Source organism: Eubalaena glacialis, chromosome 13, assembly GCF_028564815.1.
Source record: "Eubalaena glacialis isolate mEubGla1 chromosome 13, mEubGla1.1.hap2.+ XY, whole genome shotgun sequence".
Classification (NCBI taxonomy): Eukaryota; Metazoa; Chordata; class Mammalia; order Artiodactyla; family Balaenidae; genus Eubalaena; species Eubalaena glacialis.
In genome coordinates this window covers 93,245,046-93,270,077 of record NC_083728.1, presented here as the reverse complement: position 1 = coordinate 93,270,077, position 25,032 = coordinate 93,245,046, and the positions used below count along the sequence as shown (strand labels likewise).

Here is a 25,032-nt window from a genome sequence, read left to right as displayed (position 1 = left end):
CACGCATTAGAAGTTGCAAACTTGTCTTTCCCCAATTACCAACACGTGCAAACCTGGGCCCACCGTGCCATGCACGCATTTTGGAGCTGTTCGTTCTCTTGACCAAATTTGTGGCATCAAATTGCCTTCAATGGCCCCACCCGGAGCCTCCTCCTCCCTCATCCAGCACACGATGGGTGCCTGGATGGGCAGCCTCCTTGGCGTGGCCGCCCCGCTCTGCGCTGGGGGCTGTGTCCACGGCTGCAGCTCTGGAGCCCCTCGCACTGCTCTCTGAGTTTCAGTTTTTTTCAGCTGTACAATGGGGACGTGGTTGAGACCGAGCCCTGCAACGTGGCAGAGCTGCATTCCATGCTTGCCTTACACGTAGGACAAAGTCAGGGGGGCTCGACATTACCCTTGAAAACCTCTCACATCACCTACGTGGCGCCGCACTCATTTGCTTGAAAGGCCGGCCCTTTAAGGTAATGCAGCAGACGTGACTCAGGAAGGCAGCAAAGGAGGTGCGGGTGTTCCAGCAACTTTAAGAGAACTAGCAGGTGCTATCGGGGACGGGTGCTTTGACGGAGGACGTGTGATGACCTCTGAACTGCCCCCCACGCCTGTGGCGTGGACCCTATCCTGGGACCTCACCCAGGTCCTGGCATCTTGTACAGGGTAGAGGCTGAACGTGCAAACGAGGTGACTCCACTGGGAACGTCCTGTGATTATCACTGTGGTTGTTCTGAGGCTTCGTTGCAAGAGGAGAGAGATGGGCAAGGAAGTAGAGCCCTTTGGCAAATGGTGGAGAGGACTAGCCGAGTTTTCCCGGGGAGGAGAGGCAGAAGGTCTGGGTGGCCCAAGTGTAAGGAGTGAGCTCCCCAACTTGGAGGTGTGCCAGCAGGATGAGCCCCGTCGTTAAGAGCATCTTGTTGGTGACAGAAGCCACCAGGTGGCAGGAGGTTTAACATCTCCCAGGCTCCTTCCTGAGAACAGCTCATTCTAATTCTGCGACGAGGCCCGTCCTTTCTGGTTTTGCATGGCTCATCCTGTGTGTGGATCGTCCGGACTCAGCCAGTGGCTTCCTCTCCAGGGGTGCCCAGGCTTCCCGTCTGTACCCCCAGGGTAGCCTTGAGCACGTCGATTTGGGGGACTGGGTTTTGCTCTTCCAGCTTCTCAAGCCAGACCAGGGTCCCCTCTCCCTTCCCTCTGGGGGCTCTTGCTGCCCCCAGAACGAAATGTAGCCTCTGTGGCATCTGGGCCCTACTGGCCATTCCAGCGGCCAGGAGGGTAGAGCAGAAGGTGGCAGAGAGGGTTTGCCAGGATTGGGGGGTGGGGGGAGGTGCAGGGACCCGGCGTGGTGGACCCCTGGGGTGGGGGTACCCACTTACAGCACCTCTGACGCTCACACCTCCAGCCTGCACCCCTTTCCCTGAGTTCAAGATGCAAACATCCAACTGTTTCCCTGATGGGTGTGCTGTCACTCTCCACGCAGAATACCAAGTTCACAAAATTCGCTCCCCAAACTGTTCTCCTCCGGGTATAGTGGCACCACCACCCACTCAAATGCCCACCTAGAAATCGGGCATCACCCTCGACCCCTCCCTCCCCTTCTCCCTCCATCAGCCTACCCTCTCCATTCTGTCCCCCCTTTCCCAAATCTCTCGATCATCCTTTTCCCCCCATCTCCTTTCCTAACCACCATCTGAGCCTAAGGCACCATCATCCACGTCGGGACCACCGCAGTGCTTCCCAGCCGGTCTCCCAGCAGAAATGCCGTTAGGGGCCAGCACTCCGCACACACCTTTCCTCTCATTATGTGTAAACGCTGTGGGAAACGGGGTCATTATTTCACGCCTTATACAGATAAGGGAACTGAAGCTCGGAGAGGCTGGGAGAACTGCCACGTTCACAGTGCTGCGTTGTAATCGCCTTAGCATCCGGGGTGGGTTCCGACCACTTCTGCATTACTCCATACCACCCACGAGACGTCTGAAACAGAAACACGGCAGTGAGGCTGGGATGGGGCTGAGGGTGCATGAGCTCAGATTCATCAGGAAGGTTCATCTGTCTGTTCTCCTGGATTATCTTATCACCTGCAAAGAAGGTGAGTGGAATTTGCACTTCTCATACCTCTTCTTCTACTACTTCTTCTTCTTCTTTCCCTTACCCTGTTGATGTTCACAAGGATTCAGCACCCACAAGTAATCAGAATCTCCTAGCTGCCCCTAACGGGGGCAGCTGACATTTCCTGGCCCAAGCCACAGTTACGTCTATCTTTTTCCGTTGCAACACTGCTTATGAAAGCAGAAATAGTTGTAGTCGGTACGGGACATCATGATAAACTAAATCATGGAGACTGAGCCAGGCTGTGGTCAGCCCTTGGGAGGCGGTTGCCTTTGCAAAGGTGCCCAGGGGTCCTGAAGGTGGGCCACAGTCCACGACGTTGCTGTGGGGAAAGATGGCCAGCTGGGGTCCACCAGCTTGAAGCAGCTCGGGGACTGGAAGAGGGGAGACGAAAGTCACAGTGGACGGGAGCTGGTCTGCTCACAAATCCCTCATAGCAGGTGCCCTTTCGTCAAGGCGGTCACCGGGGTGCAGTGGAGCTCTGGCTCTGGAGCCCCAAATTTGCCTTCCAGCCCCAACTCTGTCACTTACGCAGCTGTGTGTCTTTGGCTAGTTGGTGAACTTCACTGAGCCTCAGCTACCCTCTAGGTAAATGAGGAGGTAATATGTAGCTATTTCAGAGAGGATAAGTAAATATGTAGGTTGTTAATGTAAGAACTGGTTTTTCTTTTAATTGAGGTGAAATTGACTTAAGATAAAACCAACCCTTTTAAAGTGAACACTTCGGTGGCATTTAGTACCTTTGCAGTGTTGTGCAACCACCAACTCTATCTGGTTCTAAAACATTTCATCACCCCAAAAGGGGGCCTGGCCCCATTCTGAACTTGCTCCGCCTTACTTCTCCCCACTCCCAGGGAAGGGTGGTATTTATCTCAGCTCCAGGTCCAGTCAGCTGAGACCCTCACCCGGCTTCCTGACCCTGAGTCCTGGCACACACCCAAACAACCTTGGTGCTCTGTTCACTTTCCCAAGAAGGCTTCTGCAGTGTGAGATTCTGGCTCCTGGGCACCTGAACATCTACTTAATTCAAAGAAGCCTTTACCAACACCCCCAGGGGCTGGGCCTGGGGAATTCACAGGGAAATTCATTACAATTCACAACATGCTTTATCCTGGCAAAGGGTCTGAGAAGTCTGGCTGCAATTAAACGTTTAAAACTTTATTTCCTGTGCCCTGCTCTTATTTGACCAGAGAACCCTTTCATCTTATCAAGGGGGCACCCAGAACCTTCTCTGCAGGCCCCCATTTCAGGGGATATGTTGGGAATTGCTGGCCTAGTGGAAACATTAATTGAGCGCCTCTGAATGCAGTCCTCTGGGTAAATGAGTTCATCTTCATTATGCACCACTTCTTTTTTTTTTTTTTTTTTAAATGGGAATTATTTATTTATTTATTTATTTTTATGGCTGTGTTGGGTCTTCGTTTCCGTGTGAGGGCTTTCTCTAGTTGTGGCAAGCGGGGGCCACTCTTCATCACGGTGCGCGGGCCTCTCACTATCGCGGCCTCTCTTGTTGCGGAGCACAGGCTCCAGACGCGCAGGCTCAGTAATTGTGGCTCACGGGCCTAGCTGCTCCGCGGCATGTGGGATCTTCCCAGACCAGGGCTCGAACCCGTGTCCCCTGCATTGGCAGGCAGATTCTCAACCACTGCACCACCAGGGAAGCCCCTGCACCACTTCTTCATAATTAGCAAAATCTTGGCTGGAGGAAATTACATTTTAAAAGTTTTTTTTAAATGGAGGTATAATTTATATATAAGCAAAATGCATCCTTTTGAGTGTAGAGTTTTGGGAGTTTTGACAAACGTATACAGTCATGTAACCATCACCAACACCACAATCAAGATACAGAACAGTTCAATCACAACTGAAATTTCCTCATGGCCCTTGTTAGCTTTCCCTCAGAAGGCAGCCCACCCACTGGGAAGAACCATGAACAACTTCACTGACAGAAAATGTTCTGTGGACAAACAGTGGAAACGGCTGCACAAAATGTGAATGTACTTAATGCCCCTCGGCACACTTAAAAATGGTTAAGATGGCAATATGTTATGGGTATTTTACAATTTAAAAAATCAGTAAGAACCACGATGGGAGTGCTGACGATGCATCAGGCATCTTGCTCAGCGCTTTACACGCACCCTCTCATCTGGTGTCACTAGCTCCCTGCAGGCTGAAGTCACGACCCTACTGATGGACTTGGACACAACCTCAGAGAGGTTCAGTCACTTGCCCAAGGCCACACAGGGCCCGGCAGCAGGATCCTCAGCAGGCAGTCAGCGCTCGCGAACGGGTCCTGTAGACAGCAGGTTTTGCCTAAATGCTGGCCCGCCGGACCCGAGAGTCTGCAACGCCTCGCCGGCCTCGGGCGCCGGGCAGCACGCGATTGGCCGCAGGGAGGGGGCGGGGCTCCCCGCGGCCGGGGGCGGGGCCGCTCCCGGCCGTAAATACGGCGCCACATGGCACTGGTTGGGGAGGCCCCGGGCGGTGCGGAGGGCGCAGGCGCACTGAGGGGGTGATCCTCGGCCTCCGTGGCCTCTCCGTGGGCCGCGATTTCTCGCGAGAAGAGGGGCGGGGGGGCGGGGCCGGTGGGGGGCGGCCTCGAGAGGGTCCGCTGTTCGTGAGGCGGTGGAGGCGCGAGCGGCGGCGCGAGGTGAGGTGAGAGGAGGTGCGGCGAGGGGCGCGCGAGGTGAGGCGAGGGACGCGGGGCGAGATGAGGGGCGCAGGGTGAGATGGGGTGAGGCGAGGGGCGCGAGGCGGGGGTCCCGGCGGCGCGGTGGGTCCTGCCCCCTCAGCTGCCTGGGCGGGTCCGGCGCGGCTCCGGGCCGAGCCCCCGCGCCATCGCTGTGTGACCTTGGCCGGGCTCGCACCGTCTCTGAGCCCCGGTCCTGTGGGGATGAGGGAGACCTGGACGGGGCGTGGGGCGCCCGGCGCGCCGCCCATCCGCGGTGGGGCTCGCGGCTGTGGTCAGCTGCCGCCGTCGGGGCTGGTCCCCGCCCGTTTCTGGCCGCCCGGCATCGGCCCTGCAGCGGTGGGGGGGGGGGGCGGGAATCCTCCTTGCACGCTTGTCAGCTTCCCCGTTGGGCTGGTCGGGAGTGTGGAGGGAGGAGCAGGCGCGGGGTTCCAGGGAGCCCTTCGGGGGTCTCCGTGCGCGGGGACCGAGAGTGGACGCCCGGGCGCACGGGTCCCTCCACCAGCCTCGTGCAGGGGGGGAGCCCCCGGCCCGGTGCCCTGGCTCGCCGTGGGCACTTCCTCGTCCCGCTGACCGCGGACCTGTGACTGCAGACCCGGCGGATGCGGGCGCGTCCTGGAAGAGTACCACTCAGATGACCCTTTGCTCCAGAAGCACCGAAAGGAAGCCATGTATTAGTCGCTAACAGTAGGACTTATATCTTCCATTTGGGCTCCTAGCCACCAAGACATGTCCCGCAAGCCGTTGGCTGGAGCCGAGGTTCCGTCTGGCGCGGAGCACAACAAGCCGTAGTGTTCCCGTGATTATTGAATTATTTATGTTATAATTAGACGCCGGAGAGACTCAGGAGACCCGGGATGAATGACAATGTGGGTTGGGGGCAGAGCGGATGCAAGCGCATCTTTGAGGGTACTGTCCCCACACGTGCGGGTCCGGACAGGGGGCAGCTGGGAAACAGCTCAGCTGGTCCTCACCTGCCCCCAAACCAGGACACAGTTTAGGCCTTCTCTGTGAACACCTGGCTTTGGGAAGGTGACTCAGGGCTGGTGTCAGTGTGAAAAAGGAGATATTAGGAAAACTTTTTTTTTTTTTTTAGTGGTTTGAGAGGCGGCAGTTTTATTTATTTATTTATTTATTTATTTGTCTGCCTCGGGTCTTCGTTACTGCGCGCGGGCTTACTCTAGCTGCAGCGAGCACTCTTCATTGCGGTGCGCGGGCTTCTCATTGCGGTGCGCGGGCTTCTCATTGCGGTGGCTTCTCTAGCTGCGGAGCACGGGCTCTAGGCGTGCAGGCTTCAGTAGTTGTGGCGCATGGGCTTCAGTAGTTGTGGCGCGTGGGCTTCAGTAGTTGTGGCGCATGGGCTTCAGTAGTTGTGGCACGTGGGCTCAGTAGTTGTGGCTCGCGGGCTCTAGAGCACAGGCTCAGTAGTTGTGGTGCACGGGCTTAGTTGCTCCGCGGCATGTGGGATCTTCCCCGACCAGGGCTCGAACCCGTGTCCCCTGCATCGGCAGGGGGATTCTTAACCACTGTGCCACCAGGGAAGTCCGGGAAAACTTTTAAAAATTGAAGTATAATTGATTAACGTTGTATAAGTTTAAGATGTGCAAAGTGTTGATTTGATACACATATATTGCAACATGATTACCACCAAAGTGTCAGCTGACACCAAGGAAAGTGTTACCTGAAGGTAGCCCTACTGAGAATTTAGAGAGTGCCTGCATGGACATGCATGGATGTTTATTTTTCTTGCCAGATGGTTTATAAAACTTTGGGCTGTTATTTTCTGGCCAGCAGTACTGTTCACTGTTACTCACTCAGTGTGCACCTACTTCATTATCTGAGCAAACATTGAGCCTCTCATCATCTGTAAGATGCCAGGTTGGGCTAGATGCTGGTAATATGATTAGCCTGACTGTAATACCGTGTGATTCGTGCTGTCATCTAGGTGTTTACAAAGTGTGAAGAAAGAGGGAGCAGCTAAACTTGTTTCTTGGTGTTGTAGACGTTTTCCATAGTGGAGATGACATATGAGTTGGACCTTGAGAGACGAGTGAAGTTTGGGGAGAACATTCCAAGTGGAGGCAGCAGGGTATGTGGAGGCGTGGAAGTGAATGGGACGTTTCAGGGGAGGGAGCAGTGAGTCCCTGTGTTCATTGTGGGATGGGGTTTGAGGATTGAAATGGAGGCTAAGGCCAGAAAGAGGTTTCTGACCAAAGGGCCTTGAATGCTGTGCCGGGGAGTTTGGACTTTTATCCTTTTGGTGAGGAGTAGTCAAGGTTTTGGGTGGGATGTGAGAGATGCGTTTTAGAAGAGTAACACTAGTGAGAACAGAGGATAGATCCAGGGTATCAGGAGGTGGAGACTGAGTTGGGTACATTTGAAGAGGGTGTGGGTCAGGACAGTGGCTGAGAGTTGAGAAGGGCGTCAGCTTGAAACAAGCAGGAGAATCCACAGTGCGATGGCACTCTGTGGGATGTGGTGAAAGGGAAAGGAAAAAGGCAAAAGTGACCAAGGTTTCTCACTTGGGTGCTGAGGATGGGGCTGGTACCTGAGATAAGGAATACTGGAGCAGGTTTGGAGAAGGAAGGGGCTAAAATGCATTTGATTTTTAGACTTGTAGAATTTGCAGTATTTGTGGGCCTTCCTGGATGAGATGTGCTCTTGGAGAGAAAGAATGTGTCCGGGGATGGAATCCTGGGGAATCCAGCCGGAAAGGGATAGATGGCAGAAGAGAAGCATGTTGGATGGCTGACAGTGGAAATGCAGTTTACTGTCATTACCATACAGTCACCAAGGCTGGTGGGTGATTCTATTCTAGAAAGGTCTCAAGGCTGAAGTGCCATTCCTGGATAAGAGACTGGTTATTGATAATACTGAAACAAATGCTGCTAGTTTATAATTTTTTTTAAACTTACGTTTTTAGTTTCAATTTTTAGACTGTTTCTTTATCTTTTTCTTCAGAAAGTAGTGGTTAGTTTCACGCTTACTTAGTGGGTCTGTGGCTGCAGCCAGGGCTGATGGTTCTCCAGTCATTTGCCAACACATGTGCTTAATGATAACTGACTGAGTAACTCAGTACTTCCTGTAGTTAACCAAGGTGGTGGTTTCTGTAACTGTTTAGAGAACTTTAAAAGTATTTCAGAGAGGAATAAGAAGCACCGGTTGCAGTTGAGTGGGGCAGAGGGGCTGGACTGCTGTACTGAACCCAAGAGGATGAAGCGAATGGAACCTGCTTGGCTCCCAGAACACTATCAGTTGGTACTTTTCCTTCCAGGCAGGAGAATGGAAGAGTCTTTGGGGAAAGTGAGTAGCCTGAGAAAGGACCTAAAAATAGTGACATCAGGGGGTCCACAGTAAGGAGGCCCAGTTGGATCACTCACTAATGAAGCTCATAATTAATAACCCCTTTCTAGGGTCCAGAGCTCCCAAGTTCTTTTAATCCCCTACCCCTTAAATAGGAATAGATAACCAAAGACAAGTGAAGAAACCTCTGATTTGGAAGATAGAGACCATAACGCACACTTGGAAGCAATAGAGAGTGTGCAGGAAGCACACTTAAAAAGCATACTGTCACTAATACACACATGGAGATAGAAAATATTGCATGCAAGAGACAAGAACAGGATGCTCTTTTTTTTTTTTTTAAAGGAGCATTCAGAAATCCAAAAAGATAACTCATGGATATAAAAAATACAGTGGAAGAAATAAAAAACTCAGTAGGTGAAAAGGTTGAGAACTGAGGAAATACAACAGAAAAACAAAGAGATGGAAAATGAGAGAAAAAAAATTAAAGCATCAGATTAGGCAATTGACAGCTGAATAATAACAGTTTCAGCAAGAAATAAAATGGGATAAAATCATCCACAAAATGATAAGGTAAATCCTAGAACCAAAACTTTCTGCATTGAAGGGGCCCACTGAGTGACCAGCACCATGATGAAAATGCAGGTATCCTTCAGTCACCTGTCTATTCACTTCCCAATTTGGATATTCAGAGTGTGGGCAGCAAGTTTGTATAGGGAGGGATACCGAGTTTCTGATAGTGACTAGTAAGAGTTTGGGAAGCAGGTTTATTTGGAAGCGCATCTGAAGCTGTTTCAGAATTTGAATAGTGAGAGTTCACATGGCGAGAGAGACGTGCACACTCACTCCAAGACACGTTGTTGTGAAATTTCAGAACTCTGGACAAAGAAGATCATGCTAGCTTCTGAGAAAGAATAAAGACAGGCCACCAACAGGTCATCACGGGATGAAGCAGAATGGCTCCGAACCCATCTACAGGAACATTGGAAGCTGGGAGACAAGAGACCATTACTTTCAAAATTCTGAAGGAAAATATTTTCCACCTTGAATTCTAAACTCAGGCAAAGGAGGATATAATAAAGATATTTTCACAAATGCTCCAAAAATTTGTCTCATGTATTTTAAAGAAGTGACTGGCAGGCATACTCTCCCAGAATGAGGTGGTGAATCTGGAAAGACAGGCTAGAGGAGACAGGGTTATCCTCAGAGGAGAGGTGAAAAGAATCTGCTGGATGAGATGGAGAGGCTAGGATGCCAACCAGGCCAGGCACCAGGCATGAGAGCAGGTATCTTGTGACGTGAGCCTCAAAGTTTCCTCAAAGAGATTTTTTGGGGAATGTGAAATTGATGGGGCACCTGATGCTCTGGAACATCTGGAGAGGAGATTTAGACAGTTGGCAGAGTTGGGGCTGTATTAGAGATTAAGTACATAGAAAGCAAAGCAAGCGAAAACACAAGACTGTTAACTAGTTCCAGGGAAAATAAGCCGTTGTGCAGGAAAGAGATAATTACAGTGTACTGCAAGGCTCAGCTGTGAATAGCCTTTGCGCAATGATAATAATTTATGTAAACATAGAATATTGCTCTAATTAAAATGATGATATGCCTGTCTGGAGGAGGCGTGGAGATGAGAAGGGCATGGTTGTTTGGAGGGCCCAGGGGAGGAAAGAGAGACTACCTTTCTGCCAGCTGCCTGCCACCATTTGGGGAAGTCAGTAGATGATGTTCAGGCTGAACCATCGCTTATCGCCCAGGGCTATTGCTTAGAGGTAGCTGGTGACACCAAAAGATTCAGCTAATAAGAATGAGAGAGGAAGATGGAGGTGGGTAATGAGAAAGAAAGGGACTGGGGACTGTGTGTGTAGTAAACTCCTGGGACAATTTAATCCTTTAGCATACATGCATAATGCTGATCAAAATAAAGACAAAGCAGTAAGCTTCCAACTCTGATGAAAGAAGAGGCCAGACTCTTGCCTGTTTTGTGTGCAGCTAGGTCACTCACCAGGCTGTCTTTCTTATCAGGGAGAGTTTACTTGTTCTTATTTCCTCTCCATTATTGTCATTGTTCTCTGTATCCTGTCTCTTGCCTGTGGTCACATATCGGAGATTTGGTGCTTTCTTTAGCTTTTTTCTTTTCTTTTAACTTGTTATAAAGGAATTGTAAAACATATCCAAAAGTAGAGATAATAGGGACTTCTCTGGTGGCGCAGTGGTTAAGAATCTGCCTGCCAATGCAGGGGACACGGGTTTGAGCCCTGGCCCGGGAAGATCCCACATCCCACATGCCACGGAGCAACTAAGCCCGTGCGCCACGGCTACTGAGCCTGCGCTCTAGAGCCCGAGAACCACAACTACCGAAGCCTGCGCGCCTAGAGCCCGTGCTCCGCAACGAGAGAAGCCACCGCAGTGAGAAGCCCGCGCAGCGCGACAGAGTAGCCCCTGCTTGCCGCAGCTAGAGAAAGCTCTCACGCAGCAACAAAGACCCAACACAGCCAAAAATAAATAAATAAATAATATATTTTTAAAAAGTAGAGATAATAGTTTTATGAACTCTTCTTTACCTATCACCCAGTTTCAGAAATTATGAAATCAGGGTCAGTCATGTTCATCTGTTTCTGTTAGCATAACAACTCTTTATTGAGTACCTACTGTATGCCAAGCACTATTCATAGCCTTGAGGCTACAACTATGACAAACTTTGAAGGGTCAAGTACCTCCCTTCTAAAGTTTATATTCTAGTGCAGATAGACCATAAGCAAATAAACCAGTGAATCTATAATATTGGAGGTAATGACAAATGACATGGAGAAAAAGCAGGTACGGAGGATGGGGCATGCAGGGTGGGGCGTGATCAGGGAAGCCCGCACTGATGAGGTGAGCTTTAGGCGGAGGTCAGAAGGAGGTGCCAGGCTGAGCCACAGGATCCCCTGGGTGTGTGCAGGCTAGGCAGTGGGAGCCTGCTTGGTGTAGCTGATGAGCAGCAAGGAGGCCATTGTGGCTAGAGTGGGGCCAGTGACGGGGAGTAAAGGGGATGAGAGTGTGGGATCCCGGTCATATAGGGCTTGTCATGGGCCATTGTAAGGACTGGAAATGGGAAGCTGTTGGACTCCAAAGATTGGAGGGTTTTGAGCAGGGCCATGACATGATCTGACTTTTAGCAGAATAACCGTGGCTGCTGGGTTTAAAGAGGATAGTATGGGCAGGAGAGCAGAGGTGAGAGAACAAGTCGGATGCTGTTGCAGTAACAGGTGAGAGCTGGTGGTGGCCTGGGGGGCGGGGTGCACAGAGGAGGTAGGGCAGTAGAGGGGTTAGGGTCTGCATATATTTGAAGTTAAAGCCCTAATCAGGTTCTTAAGCGAATCATAGTGAAATTTATTATCTATTTTCCCTTGAAATAATTTCTTTGAATTGACTTAACTCTGGGAAATGAGTTATTTGGATTCCAGAGTCAAATGCCATGCAACAAATATTTGAGTGTTGCGAGGAATATAGAAGATATAGTAGACATGATCCCTGTCTCCTAAGAACTTGAAATCTAGTTTGGGAATATGGGACTGGTGTGCCTACACTAATACCCTGCCTACTTGTGAGGTACCGACGGGGCTTAGAGACCAGGGACGAAGACACCAATGTGAGCAGATAGCCAAGTGTGCTGTGGGCCACCTCTGTGGGAAGTTACTTTATTTCAAAGGCCAAGTTTGGGCTCAGTTTTCATTCAGGTCTTCTGGGATGGACATCAACCTTTCATTCTCATCAATGTGCCCATTTATTACTTATTTTTATTTGGATACACTGTCAAATTTAGTTCTCAGGGTTAACCGAATACAAGTGAAGTAATTTTATAAGCAAATAAACCCCCAGTGCTGGTGGCACGGAAGTGAAAATACACCTTACAATGGGGGTTTTAATCCAACACCAAAGCATCAATTGCAGGGCTGGGCCATACAGGGTGCAGAGAGTAAATGTTGAGAGCACTAACAAACCTTCCAAATTTCTGTTGACTACAGTCATGAGAACCTTAGTGAATTATTTGCCTTTGCAAAGCTGGAAAAGAAGTAGGTAGTTTCTGGTCTCTTTGCCAGTAGCATAAGTGAATAAAACTTGAAACATTCTTGGACTTCTTTTTTTTTTTCCCCTAACTTTAAATTTATTTATTTATTTATTTATTTTTGGCTGTGTTGGGTCTTCGTTTCTGTGCGAGGGCTTTCTCCAGTTGCGGCGAGCGGGGGCCACTCTTCATCGCGGTGCGCGGGCCTCTCCCATTGCGGAGCACAGGCTCCAGACGCGCAGGCTCAGTAGTTGTGGCTCATGGGCTTAGTTGCTCCGCGGCGTGTGGGATCTTCCCAGACCAGGGCGCGAACCCGTGTCCCCTGCATTGGCAGGCAGATTCTCAACTGCTGCGCCACCAGGGAAGCCCCCTGGACTTCTTTTTTTTTTTTAATTTTTTAAAATTTGTTTATTTATTTATTTATTTTTGGCTGTGTTGGGTCTTCGTTTCTGTGCTAGGGCTTTCTCTAGTTGTGACAAGCGGGGGCCACTCTTCATCGCGGTGCGCGGGCCTCTCACTATCGCGGCCTCTCTTGTTGCGGAGCACAGGCTCCAGACGCGCAGGCTCAGTAGTTGTGGCTCACGGGCCTAGTTGCTCCGCGGCATGTGGGATCTTCCCGGACCAGGGCTCGAATCCGTGTCCCCTGCATTAGCAGGCAGATTCTCAACCACTGCACCACCAGGGAAGCCCCTGGACTTCTTAATGAAGGTCATGTCACTTGATTTAATGCTCAGAAGTTGGTTATTTGGACAAGGAAAAGCAAATTTTCTCAGAAATAAAGGTAATAAAAATTTGAGTGTCTAGAAAAACCAACCAATTCTGCATTAAATATTTACTGTAGAGGCTGGTAGACTGTAGTGGTTGGGAAGGTAGGCTCTCAAATCAGTTGTTCAAATGCCAGCTCTGAACAGTTGTAGCTGTGTACACACTTCGGTAAGTTGCCTGGCTGTTTTGCCCTAACTTTATCACAATTACTGGGAGGATTAAATAAGTTAAGATATGCAAGGCCTATAACAGCACTTTGGAAAACATATTAGCTATTGTTATTATTATAAAATTAATTGAAATCATAACATTCTTCTTTGACTGCTGATAACTGGCTATTGGTAGAAAGCATGAGTAATAATAAAAATAATGTTATATTTATATGATACAAATATTTGAGGGCCAGATGAAATAGAAAGATAAATAAGACCAGTGGTATAGTCTAAAGAACATGCTTTACTATTTTACAAAACACTTAGCTGTTATGTTCTCATTTTTGTCCTCTCAGTAGCTCCGGTTAGCAGAAAGACCTTGATTGTTCTTGTTTTATAGGTGAAGAATTGAAACTCACACTTGAAGAGATATCCCAGGCCACTCAGCAGAGACTGGACTTGGCCTCAGAATTCCTTTCCTTTTCGTCCCGATCTCCAAATGTCTGCGTAGGGCTTCAGTGCTGGTGTTTTTATTCTGTGTTGTAGCAATCAGTGACAGCTGGTTAGTTCATAGTGTTTGTGCTGAAGAGAAAAGTTTTAGCTTCTGGTGATTGACTTAATAAGACTGCTCACATTTTTTTCCCCTTGAAATCAAATGTATCAAGGTATAAGTTACATGCAATAAAATGCACACATTTTAAGTGTAAAGTTCCATGAATGTGGACAGATATATCTACCTGTGTAACTACCACTACAAACAATATAATAGAACATTTCCATCACCCAGATTTCCTCCTGGCCCTTTGCAGTCTATGATTTCTGTCACTATTTTTGCCTTTTATAACCTTTGTATAAATGAAATCATGTGGTGTGTACTCTTTTGTGTCTGGGTACTTTTGTTTAGTGTAATATCTGCAGGATTCATCCATGTTGTTGCATGTATTGATGTGTGAGTACGTGGTTCACTCTTTTTTATTGTTGAGTAGTTTTCCACTGAATGAGTACACCACAGTTTGTTTATTCATTCACTTGTTGATGGACCTCTGGGTTCTTTTCAGTTTGTAGCTATTTTGAGTAAAGCCACAGTGAACATTCTTGTACAGATCTTTCTGTGGACAGTTATTTCATTCATGGATATTGTCTTTGATGTTGTATCTAAAAGGCATCACAATACACAAGGTCATTTAGATTATCTCCTGTGTTACCTTCTAGGAGTTTTATAGTTTTGCATTTTACATTTAGGTCTATTATCCTTTTTTTTTTTTTTTAATTTATTTATTTATGGCTGTGCTGGGTCTTCGTTTCTGTACGAGGGCTTTCTCTAGTTGTGGCAAGCGGGGGCCACTCCTCATCGCGGTGTGCGGGCCTCTCACTATCGCTGCCTCTCTTGTTGCGGAGCACAGGCTCCAGACGTGCAGGCTCAGTAATTGTGGCTTACGGGCCCAGTTGCTCCGCGGCATGTGGGATCTTCCCAGACCAGGGCTCGAACCCGTGTCCTCTGCATTGGCAGGCAGATTCTCAATCACTGCGCCACCAGGAAAGCCCCCTATTATCCATTTTGAGTTAGTTTTTTTGAAGGTCTGTGTCTAGATTCTTTTTTTTAATTTTTTTTTTTTTACACATGATATCCAGTTGTTCCAGTACCATTTGTTGCAGAAACGGACTGTCTTTGCTCCCTTGTATTGCCTTTGCTCCTTTGTTAAAAATAAGTTGACTATATGGGGGTCTATTTCTGAGCTATCTGTTCGGTTCCAGTGATCTACTTCTCCATTCATTTGCCAATACCACACCATTTTGATTACTGTAGCTTTATGGTAAATCTTGAAGTCGGGCAGCATCAGTCTTCCAGCTTTGTTCTTCTCCTTCAATATTGTGTTGGCTGTTCTGGGTCTTTGGCTCCTACATATAAACTTTAGAAACAGTTTGTTGATATCCACAAAATAACTTGCTGGGATTTTGGTTGGGATTAATCTATAGATTAAGTTGGGAAGAACGGACATCTTGACAATATTGAGTCTTCCTGTCCTTTAGCACTTTGAACATGGAATATCTCTTCATTTCCTAAGTTCTTCTGATGATTTCATTCATCAGAATTTTGTAGTTTTCCTCATATAGATCTTGTACATATTTTGTTAGATTTATACTAAGTGTTTTACTTTTGGGGGGTGCTAATAAATGGAATTGTGTTTTTAATTTCAAATTCCACTTGTTCATTGCTGATATATAGGGAAGTGGTTGACTTTTGTTTATTAACCTTGTGTCCTGCAAACTTGCTATAATCACTTGAGCCCGTAAAATTTTATAATTGAAAAAGTATTGATAATCTAAGATTTGTATATCATATTTTGATGGTCAGTTTGGTCTTTAAATAGAGTCTCTAAGCTTTATTACAGAACATCTACTGTTATGGATCTTACAGAACCTTCCAGGAGGTTACAAATCTGCTTGATATTTTTTAATACAATCTTTTTGACTTTTTGAAAGTCTCAGCATAAGAAAAAACTAGTCTGTATGCAAAAACAGTTGACATCAATTTTTTTCATAATAGCCAAAAAGGAGAGCGAACTCCAAAGTTCATCAGTTGGTAAATGGATAAACAGATAGTGGTATATCCATATAGTAGGGTACTGCCCAGCAATGACACAAGCAACAACTTGGACAAATCTCAAAAGCATCTTCCTAAGTGAAGGAAGCCAAATACAAGAGGCTACTTCCTGTATAATTCCATTTATGTGACATTCTAGAAAGGGCAGAACTATAGAACAGAAAACTGATTGGTAGCTGCCTGGAGCTGGGTGTTGGGGGAGGATAAGGGAACTTTGGGGGATGATGAAGATGTTCTATATCTTAATTATAGTGTACATTTGCCCAAATGCATCAGACTGTACAGTTAAAAAGAGTGCGTTTTATTGTGTATAAATCATACCTCAATAAACCTGACTTAAAAAGGAAAAAAAAGCAAGGTGCTAAAGTGATTTAATCAGGAAAGAACCGTCTTTTAAACAAATGGTGCTGGAATAACAGACTATCTCTATGGGAAAAAAATGAATCTTAACCTCTCCCTCTGGAATACTTGTATTGGATAGTGGCTGAAATTCTCTGCATTTAACATTCCTTTCCACCATGGTAGATACATTAATTTCCATTTATTACCACCCACTGTTTAATTCTCACTGGTTTGATCACTTGTATCTATAATGTGTAGTAAATACACATACACACACACACACACACACACACACACACCCCAGTCCATATGACAAAATAAATATTGATATATTAGTGAGGGTTCTCCAAAGACACAGAACCAATAAGGTATGTGTGTATGTGTAAAGAGATTTATCATGAGGAATTGGCTTACATGGTCACGGAAGCTGAGCAGCTCAGACCCAGGAGAGCTGCTGGTGTGCTCCGGTCTGAGTCTGAAGGCCTGAGAACCAGGAAGACTTCTGGTGAGACTTCTAGTACTCGTCCAAGTCTGAAGGCATGAGACCGGTGTCCCAGCTCAAAGACAGTCGGGTGGAGAAAGGGAATTCTCTCTTCCTCTGCCTTTTTGTTCTATTCAGGCTTTCAACAAATCGGATGAGGCTAACCCACACTGGGGAGGGCCGTCTGCTTTACTCAGCCTACTGATTCAAACATTAATCTCCTCCAGAAACACCCTCACAGACGTACCCAGAATGTGTGACCAACTACCTGGGCAGCCATAGCTCAGTCAAGTTGACACGTAAAATTAACCAGCATATACCACCTGACCTTTTTGTACTGTAGTTGTCAGTTCTGCTATCAAATTTTGGGAAGTGCCCTTATACGGGTCTTAGTATGAGTCTGGCCTTGTGGCCCTCTATTCTAGATATGTCAGGATGACACACATCTGAGTGTGAGGAGGTCAGCCCTCAGCTTTCTGCTCCACACCACCCCATCTTCCCGGATTCTTGCCTGCTATTGGTGTGAAGGCTCCTTGAGACCAGCAGCCTTATGTGGGCGGCCAGCACGGGGTGCTTGCTTCCTGGGGCTGCCAAGCTACCCCTGGCATCATACCCTGCCATGTGTGAGAAGAAATGTTTAACAACCCCACCTTGAGCTAAGAAACAACTCCACCTAGCCACAGTGTTTTGGTTTAAACCCAACCTAATTCTTTCATCAGTAGTGTTTACAAGGGCCTTTGACAAAACCCTTGTAGAAAACCAGCCCCCCAAAGATGAAACTTCTGGATAGACTTTGCTGTCAGTTCTATTGCTGCGGGCAGAAGCCTGAGACTGATATGCATCAGCCAGTCGTAGATCACTTCCTCTGTGAAGGTTCTTCTTGCTCTGCTTCTTCAAGACTTCTGGGGCCTTTTGTTGACTGCGTTTTGAAATAGTGGGAGATTTATGTTCGGAAACAATGCCCTTATTTTTGAATGAAAAATTATGAGGTCATCGTTGTTCCCTGCCATGTTTTGGTTTTTTTTTTAAAGTAATCTTTTATTTATTTATTTATTTTTATAGTTTTTTTTTTTGGCTGTGTTGGGTCTTCGTTTCTGTGCAAGGGCTTTCTCTAGTTGCGGCAAGTGGGGGCCACTCTTCATCGCGATGCGCGGGCCTCTCACTATCGCGGCCTCTCTTGTTGCGGAGCACAGGCTCCAGACGCGCAGGCCCAGTAGTTGTGGCTCACGGGCCTAGTTGCTCCACGGCATGTGGGATCTTCCCAGACCAGGGCTCGAACCCGTGTCCCCTGCGTTGGCAGGCAGATTCTCAACCACTGCGCCACCAGGGAAGCCCCCTCTGACATGTTTTTGAAGCAGTCTTCGGTTCTCAGCCTGGCTTTCCCCACGGTACTGCTCTCACCCCCAGAAGACAAGGAAGTGTCACCCAGATTGTCCAGCTTGAGCTGCCCAGGCACCTGGGCCAGAAATTCCTAGATGTCCTACTCCCTTTTAAAAAGTAAAACTTGTTGCTGGCGATGCTATGTGGTAGTCTTGACTCTATTCTCCACTCTTCCGAGAAACTGGGAACTTGTGCTCCATGCATATTTTGAAGTAGCCACAGTCCTTTCTTCTCAAAGGACTACTCTCACAGGCCATTTAATAGACTCAGCCAGTCTTGTTTCCATGCTGTTTTTGTGGCATGTTTGAGGTTAGAAATGACAACACAAAGGACTGCCCTGTTCCTTGATGTTAAAAACGAACCATGGCCTCAGCTTCATCGGTAAACGCTGCCTCAGCTTGGTGTGTAGGCGCTCATCCCCTTGATTTAGAAAGGCCTGGAAGGGGCTGTGACGTGGCAGGACTCCAGGGCAAGACAAGGCTCTTGGGACCAGTCTCCGCACTGAATAACCAGACAGGGTTTTGGCTGTCCCAGGGGAAGACCTGTCTTGCTTTTGTGCAACAGCCCCCCAATTATAAATTTTTAAAACTGTGTTTGCTTAATAAGCAAATTGCAGGTAAAGTCGGCTTGTGGAGCTTTTGCACAAGGTTGTAAGGGTAACTTGTGGCTTCGGCAGCAGGCTCCAAGTTTAGCCTCTGTTACAGCTCTCTACCATATTTAGCTTTGTTTATTTTTCACACACTGTCCTATATTTGCCTTATTCTTTCAACAATACCTCTTGGAAATTCCTCCAAGTCCACTGTTACAGCTCTAATTCATTTTTTTCCCTCCAATTTGTTTTTATTGTGGTAAAATACACGTAACATAAAATTTACCACCGTAACCATTTTTAAGTGTACAGTTCAGTGACATGAAGCATATTCATATTGTTGTGCAACCATCACCATCATCCATTTCCAGAACTCATTTTATCTTCCCAAACTGAGACTCTGTCCCCATTAAACACTAACTCCCCATCCCCCTCCACAGCCCCTGGCCCCCACCTTCTACTTTCTGTCTCTATGAATTTGACTCCTCCAGGGACTCATATAAGTGGAATCACACACTATTTGTCCTTTTCTGTGACTGGCTTATTTCACTGAGCATCATGTCTTCAAGGTGCATCTATGTTGTAGCAGGTGTCAGAATTTCCTTCCTTTTTAAGGCTGAATAATAATCTATTGTATGGATGGAGCGCATTTTGTTTATCCATTCACCCATCGATGGACATGGGTTGCTTCCACCTTTTGGCTACTGTGAGTAATGCTGCTGTGAACATGGGTGTACAAATATCTCTTCAAGACCCTGCTTTCAATTCTTGTGGGTATAGACCCAGAAGTGGAATTGCTGGATCACATGGTAACTTTATATGGCAATTCTATTTCTAATTTTTTGAGGAACCTCTATACTATTTACGCAGTGACTACACCATTTTACATTCCCATTAACAGTGTACAAGGGTTTCACCTTCTTCTCATCCTCACCAGTACTTGTGATTTTCTGGTTTGGGTTTTTTTGTTTTTGTTTTTGTTTTCAGTAGCCATCTTGGTGGGTGTGAGGTGGTGTCTCCTGTGGTCTTGATTTGCATTTTTCTAATGCTTAGTGACATTGAGCATCTTCTCAGGTGCTGATTGGCCTCAGTTTCTCAACTGTAAGAGGATTATGCTGCACCCCCGCCCCAGATTGTGTGCAGAGCGCCTGCCGTGACATACGTGTGTAAAATGCGCATCTTAGTGCCTGACACACAGTAAGAGGTCGATAAATGGCAGCTGCTATTAAGAAGATGTTATCAATATATAGTAATTATCCAAAAAATATTTGACCATGTCTTTTCCTTGCAATTAAATTGAAGTCTTATTAAATTATTAGTAAAGAGAGTCAGAGTTTTTACAAAATGTTGTAGGCACTGGCATTTATTAATGTGCATATACTACCTTTTGACTGAAAAGTAAGTCAAGGTAATTAGGTTATCAGGCCAGGTAGTTCTGGTACTTAGCATTATAAGTATGTGGCTGATAGCACGATCCTTGATCTGTGGCTATGCCTGTGTCCACAAGATGTAACTGTGATGCTGCATCATCTCTACTCTGTTTATTAGTCTTGATCTTAAAATTGAAAACTGATCTCTTAAATCACTTGACATTTTAAGTTAGTTTTTCCCTTTGCTGCTTTCTCAGCCTTTGGCAAACTTTTTTTTTTTTAATATGGTTTCACCTTCATCTTTATAAACTGTTCGCCCTTGCACATCCTTGAGAAGGGATGGTCTTGAAAACTTTAATGACATGGGTGCTTATGATCTAGTTTTAAAAATAGGCTGTAAAGTTGTGTGATCCTAACCATTACCATTAAAAGGGTATTAAAAGCTGTTGCAGTGTTACTTGTTCTTATTCCACTCACACCCACGACCCACTCGAAGGGAATGAGCTAAAGTACCAGCAGCAGTTGTGCAAGAGACAGCAGGATATTTCACCTGTAATCCTGTTTCCTGTTTCATGATGTTTGTAGTGTGGTTATTACCTTTATAATGTGTAATAATTATATAATAAATATATAACATACAATAAATATCTAGCTGTGTGACTCTAGCACATGGCCGACAGCCCTGAGTGGGTGAGAGGAGGTGTGATCGCCGCCCCTCAGGGTAGGGGTCACCAGATTTTTCTGCTCTTCCTTTTTCCGTGGGAGCACATGACAAGCTCTTAGGGCTCAGGAAACACTACATGAAGGTGACGATGACCAGAGAATGTACTCTTCTCTGTCAGATGGTCGTTTCAGCTCCTTTGGTGTAAAAGCCCACACCACCCTTTGTCTGCTGACCTGTTTACCATAAGTATGTATTACTTTTTCCATTTAAAAAAAGTGAATTAAGAGGAAACACAGCTGTAGAGGTGGATAGAGACTGCACCCAAATTTCTGCCTAATGAACTTTTAGGTTCATTTTATGAAAATGTATTAGATACCAGGCACATAGTCGAATGCATACGAGGAATATAGACTCAGAAGTGTTCACTGGGAGATGTCCCAGCGGGTGCACAGTGCGGGACCCTCCCCTAGAACACCCCAAGACGTGCTCCATCTGTCTGTGCCCCGATGCCTGCAGTGATAGAAGTCCTAGTATGGCTTAAAAAACAGCCCGTTCTGGGTTTTGGCCCACTTATAATTATTAGTGTTCTTTCCTTAGGCTCGACTCAGTTTCTGAGTTGTATCTTCTGAAGCTGCTCTCTCTCCCACGTGACAGCCCTCCAGATAGCTGAAGCCCCGACACGAATCTCACTTCAGGCCTGCACAGCCCCTCCTCGTACAGGTGCTGTGGACCAGGAGGCTGAGAGCCGGCAGAAGCCTGCACCGCTCACAGCACGCTGTCGGCCTCACACGGGGGCCCGTCTCAAGTGTTTGTTTGGATGACGTGTGCACAGAAGAAGGGGTTTGGGCGGGAGAAGGGGTGAGTTCAGCATTGCACTGAGCTTTAACTTTCTTGTTACCGTGTTTTGTTTCGCTGCGCCTCTCCTTTCATTCTCACACCCACTCTTCACGAGGGTCTGCGTTCCCGCCTGGGGGCTGGTCTGGGTCCGGCCTCCCCCTTTCAGTGCGGTGGTAAGGGATCTCCAGTCACACTCACCCTCTGGGCCTTCCTAAGCCTCATGGGTCACATCACCTGGAGAAGCTGAAGCTCCCCATCAGGCAGCCCCCCAAAGTCCACCTCACGGAGGGTGGAGGAGGGAGGGAAAAGCAGGGCCACTGGGTCTGAGACGGCAGCAGGCACCATCCTATCAGGACCGCAGGCTGCGAGAGGACCTTAACCTTTAACTTGGCTTCTGTTGCCTTCCAGCTTCCTCGGAGGGCAGCGTCCGGTCTCTACAGGAAGCTGAAGTGAAAGGATCCGGGGACGAGGCCCCCGCATCCATGGACACAATGACCAAAAGTCGGTTCTTCCGCCTGTGGCTGGTCTTGGGGTCCGTCTTCATGATCCTCCTGATCATCGTGTACTGGGACAACATGGGCACCGCCCACTTCTACCTGCACACTTCCCTCTCCAGGCCTCATATCCTGGAGCCCTTCCCCAGCCCCAAGCCAGGGAATGAGAAGTATTTCACCGCCAGCATTGAGGAGATTTTGGAGAAGCTCCTCAGTGCTCATGCGAAGCAGAACGTCCTTCTGGGTAAAAAGGTGGAGCAGCCCTCCCTGCTGGCCTCCAGCAAGCCTGTGCTCAGCAACATGGAAGAGAGCGTGCGGGGCTACGACTGGTCCAGCCACGACGCCCAGCAGACCCCGGACCCGGACAGGCGGCAGGCCGAACGGAGGAGCGTGCTGAGGGGGTTCTGCGCCAACGCCAGCTTTGTGTTCCCCACCAAGGAGCGCTCTTTCGATGACATTCCCAACTACGAGCTGAACCACCTCATCGTGGACGACCGCCACGGGGTCATCTACTGCTATGTGCCCAAGGTGGCCTGCACCAACTGGAAGCGCGTGATGATCGTCCTGAGCCAGAGCCTCTCGGACCAGGGCACGCCCTACCGTGACCCCCTGGACATCCCCCGGGAGTACGTCCACAACTCCAGCACCCACCTGACTTTCAACAAGTTCTGGCGCCGCTACGGGAAGTTCTCCCGCCACCTCATGAAGGTTAAACTGAAAAAGTACACCAAGTTCCTGTTCGTGCGGGACCCCTTCGTCCGCCTCATCTCGGCCTTCCGCAGCAAGTTCGAACTGGAGAACGAAGAGTTCTACCAGAAGTTCGCCATCCCCATGCTGAAGATGTACTCCAACCACACCAGCCTGCCCAAGTCGGTCAGCGAGGCCTTCAGTGCAGGCCTCAAGGTGTCCTTCGCCAACTTCATCCAGTACCTGCTGGACCCTCACACCGAGAAGCTGGCGCCCTTCAACGAGCACTGGAGGCAGGTGCACCGCCTCTGCCACCCCTGCCAGATAGACTATGACTTCGTGGGGAAACTGGAGACCCTGGACCAGGATGCCACCCAGCTGCTCCGGCTTCTCAAGGTGGACAAGCTGCTTCAGTTCCCCCCGAGTTACCGGAACAGAACTGCCAGCAGCTGGGAGGAAGGCTGGTTCGCCAAAATTCCGCTGGCCTGGAGGCAGCAGCTTTACAAACTCTACGAAGCAGATTTTGTCCTCTTTGGCTACCCCAAGCCTGAACATCTACTTAGAGACTGAAGGCGTTAGGGGAAAATCCTGAACACCAAAAAAAAAAAAAGTGCTTGTGTTGTTACTTTAAACCTGAATGAAGGGCCTGTGGTACCGCGAGCATCTCCCGGAGGATGGAGCGATGCGTCGCCGCGTATATTTTTATATGGCTTTGTTTCTCTCCTGGTGTGACACATCGCAGAATTCCACAGTGCTCCTGTTGGCGAGTCAGCTGGAAACACCTGGAACTGACCACACCCACACTCTAGTTTGTAAAATACCCTACGATTTTGCAGTCTAGACTTGCTGTTTACTCCCTCCCTATATTCATTGAGTACTGTGTTAATATTGTTTTTTAAGATTAATATATTTCAGATATTTAATATGAAAAGTGGAGAAGGAAATGGTGGAGTAAAGGGTTACATCTGCTCCTGCTGCCTGCGCTTGTGGTTATTTCGTTGGAGCGACAGATGCTCATTAAGGGGCTCCAAGCGACGTAGTGGCTGACGCTTAGGCCTCAGAATCTCGATTTCAGGAAGGGAGGGTTCCTGGTTGTCTTCAGCAAAAAGGAGGAACTTGAATTTGAGATCAGGCGTTAACTGTGTTTGTGCAAGGGTAGCAGACAAATCCTTCAAAAGTGAAAGCTCTCTTATTAGGTGATACGTGTGAAAAGGAAGGCTGTTAATAAGGGCTTCATACTTGAGATCATATCAAAGGTAAATCGTACATCCAGGTCACAGTCACAGAGGCTGGATTTTAACTCCAGCTGCCTCCTTTAATTTGTCAGTCACGGATGTAAGGGTTTGCAGTAGCAGGGGCGGTGTGGTAGGAGTTCATCCCTAGAATGCGTCCCCAGCATCAGCAGGGCGAGGCCCAGGTGGGAGTCTCATTGCCAAGCTGGCTGGTTCGGTTCAGCTTCAGGGACATTCCCTCGAGGACGTGACTCACCCAGGGATCTTCGTGTTCGATGGCCCTGCCTCGGTGAAGGTGTCTGCTGGTCCAGGAAGGCTCTTTCTGAACATCTGGTTCAAATTCCTTCGCAGGTTTTGCTCTGAAGCCATAATTGGTGAGAAGCGTGCGGTCATTTCGTGGCGTTTGGGCATCACATTCGACCGTGTCTTCTTAATCTGTAGCATTTGGTCCTAGACGCCCAGTTCCTGAAGAGCTGGCAGAACACGTGGAAGGCCTTCCCCCGGGTGTCCTTGGCGGGTGGTGGCCCTGCTTTTCCCAGCTGCGAGGTGGTGCTGTGTGTGGCTGGAGCCCGGGCCTCCGGTGCTCACCTTGCCGCTTGGGGCTCCACAGTATTAGAAACCACCGCTTCCTTTGGAAGCTTCCCTTCTTTCTGTAAGACAGTCGGCAGCCGGTACGCAAACTTGAGGAGTCCAGCTTTAGAGTGCTTGTCTGGAGAGGCATCTGCCTCTGGGGGGAGTTTTTCACCGAAGTGTGTTCATTTCGAGAATATTCAGACAGATGTCAAAACTCATTGGGTTGTGAGCTTTTTAAGGACAGGGCCACATCTCCTTCTTTCCATATTCCTGGTTCTTTGCATAGTTACCCAGTAGGTCGGTTTCTCTGGGTGTCGGAGGCATGTTTGCAGGGATGTTGAGGCCCAGGGACTGTTGGAGTGGATGCCAGCTGCATCCACACAGCCATCCAGATTCCTGTGCCAGGGCCCCAGCTGCTGCCTGTGCCGGAGGGATGACTCAGGATGTGATGGCGGAGAAGGTCCTCCTGGTCTGGGTGTGTGTTGGGCGGGGGGGGGGGGGCGGTGAGACAGGCTCCAGGAAGAGAGCGGAAGCCCGCACCTCGCCTCTTTCTGGGGCATGAGCCTGAGAACTCATTCCTTTTATTCTGTGCCATTTCCCTGACCCACACAGTAGTATCTTGTAGAGGAATTTGGCTCCATGTTTTTTTTGGCTAAGATACTATAAAAATTTTTAAATTGATACTGTACAATTAGACAATTTAACAGGGCAATTCCAT

At 48.1% G+C, this 25,032-nt stretch overlaps 1 protein-coding gene across 8 annotated transcripts; it reads left to right on the top strand.

Moving 5' to 3' along the window:
- The first annotated feature begins 4,689 nt into the window (after window positions 1–4,689).
- On the top strand, window positions 4,690–23,460 carry CHST12 (carbohydrate sulfotransferase 12). Of its 8 annotated transcripts, none has more exons than XM_061208718.1 (3): window positions 4,690–4,753; window positions 21,146–21,349; window positions 21,737–23,460. In XM_061208718.1, exon 3 carries the CDS (start codon window positions 21,811–21,813, stop codon window positions 23,077–23,079), a length of 1,269 nt encoding a protein of 422 aa, XP_061064701.1. In that variant the 5' UTR covers window positions 4,690–4,753; window positions 21,146–21,349; window positions 21,737–21,810; the 3' UTR covers window positions 23,080–23,460. The 8 variants fall into 8 exon arrangements, with proteins under 8 accessions (XP_061064701.1, XP_061064697.1, XP_061064700.1 ...); XM_061208714.1 differs by having other exon boundaries at window positions 4,691–4,758; window positions 21,089–21,349; XM_061208715.1 differs by having other exon boundaries at window positions 4,693–4,753; window positions 21,089–21,349.
- The last annotated feature ends 1,572 nt before the right edge of the window (window positions 23,461–25,032 follow it).

Excerpts from the sequence above, each read along its gene's own strand:
- CHST12 (XM_061208718.1), top strand. The coding sequence starts at position 21,811 with ATGGACACAATGACCAAAAGTCGGTTCTTCCGCCTGTGGCTGGTCTTG.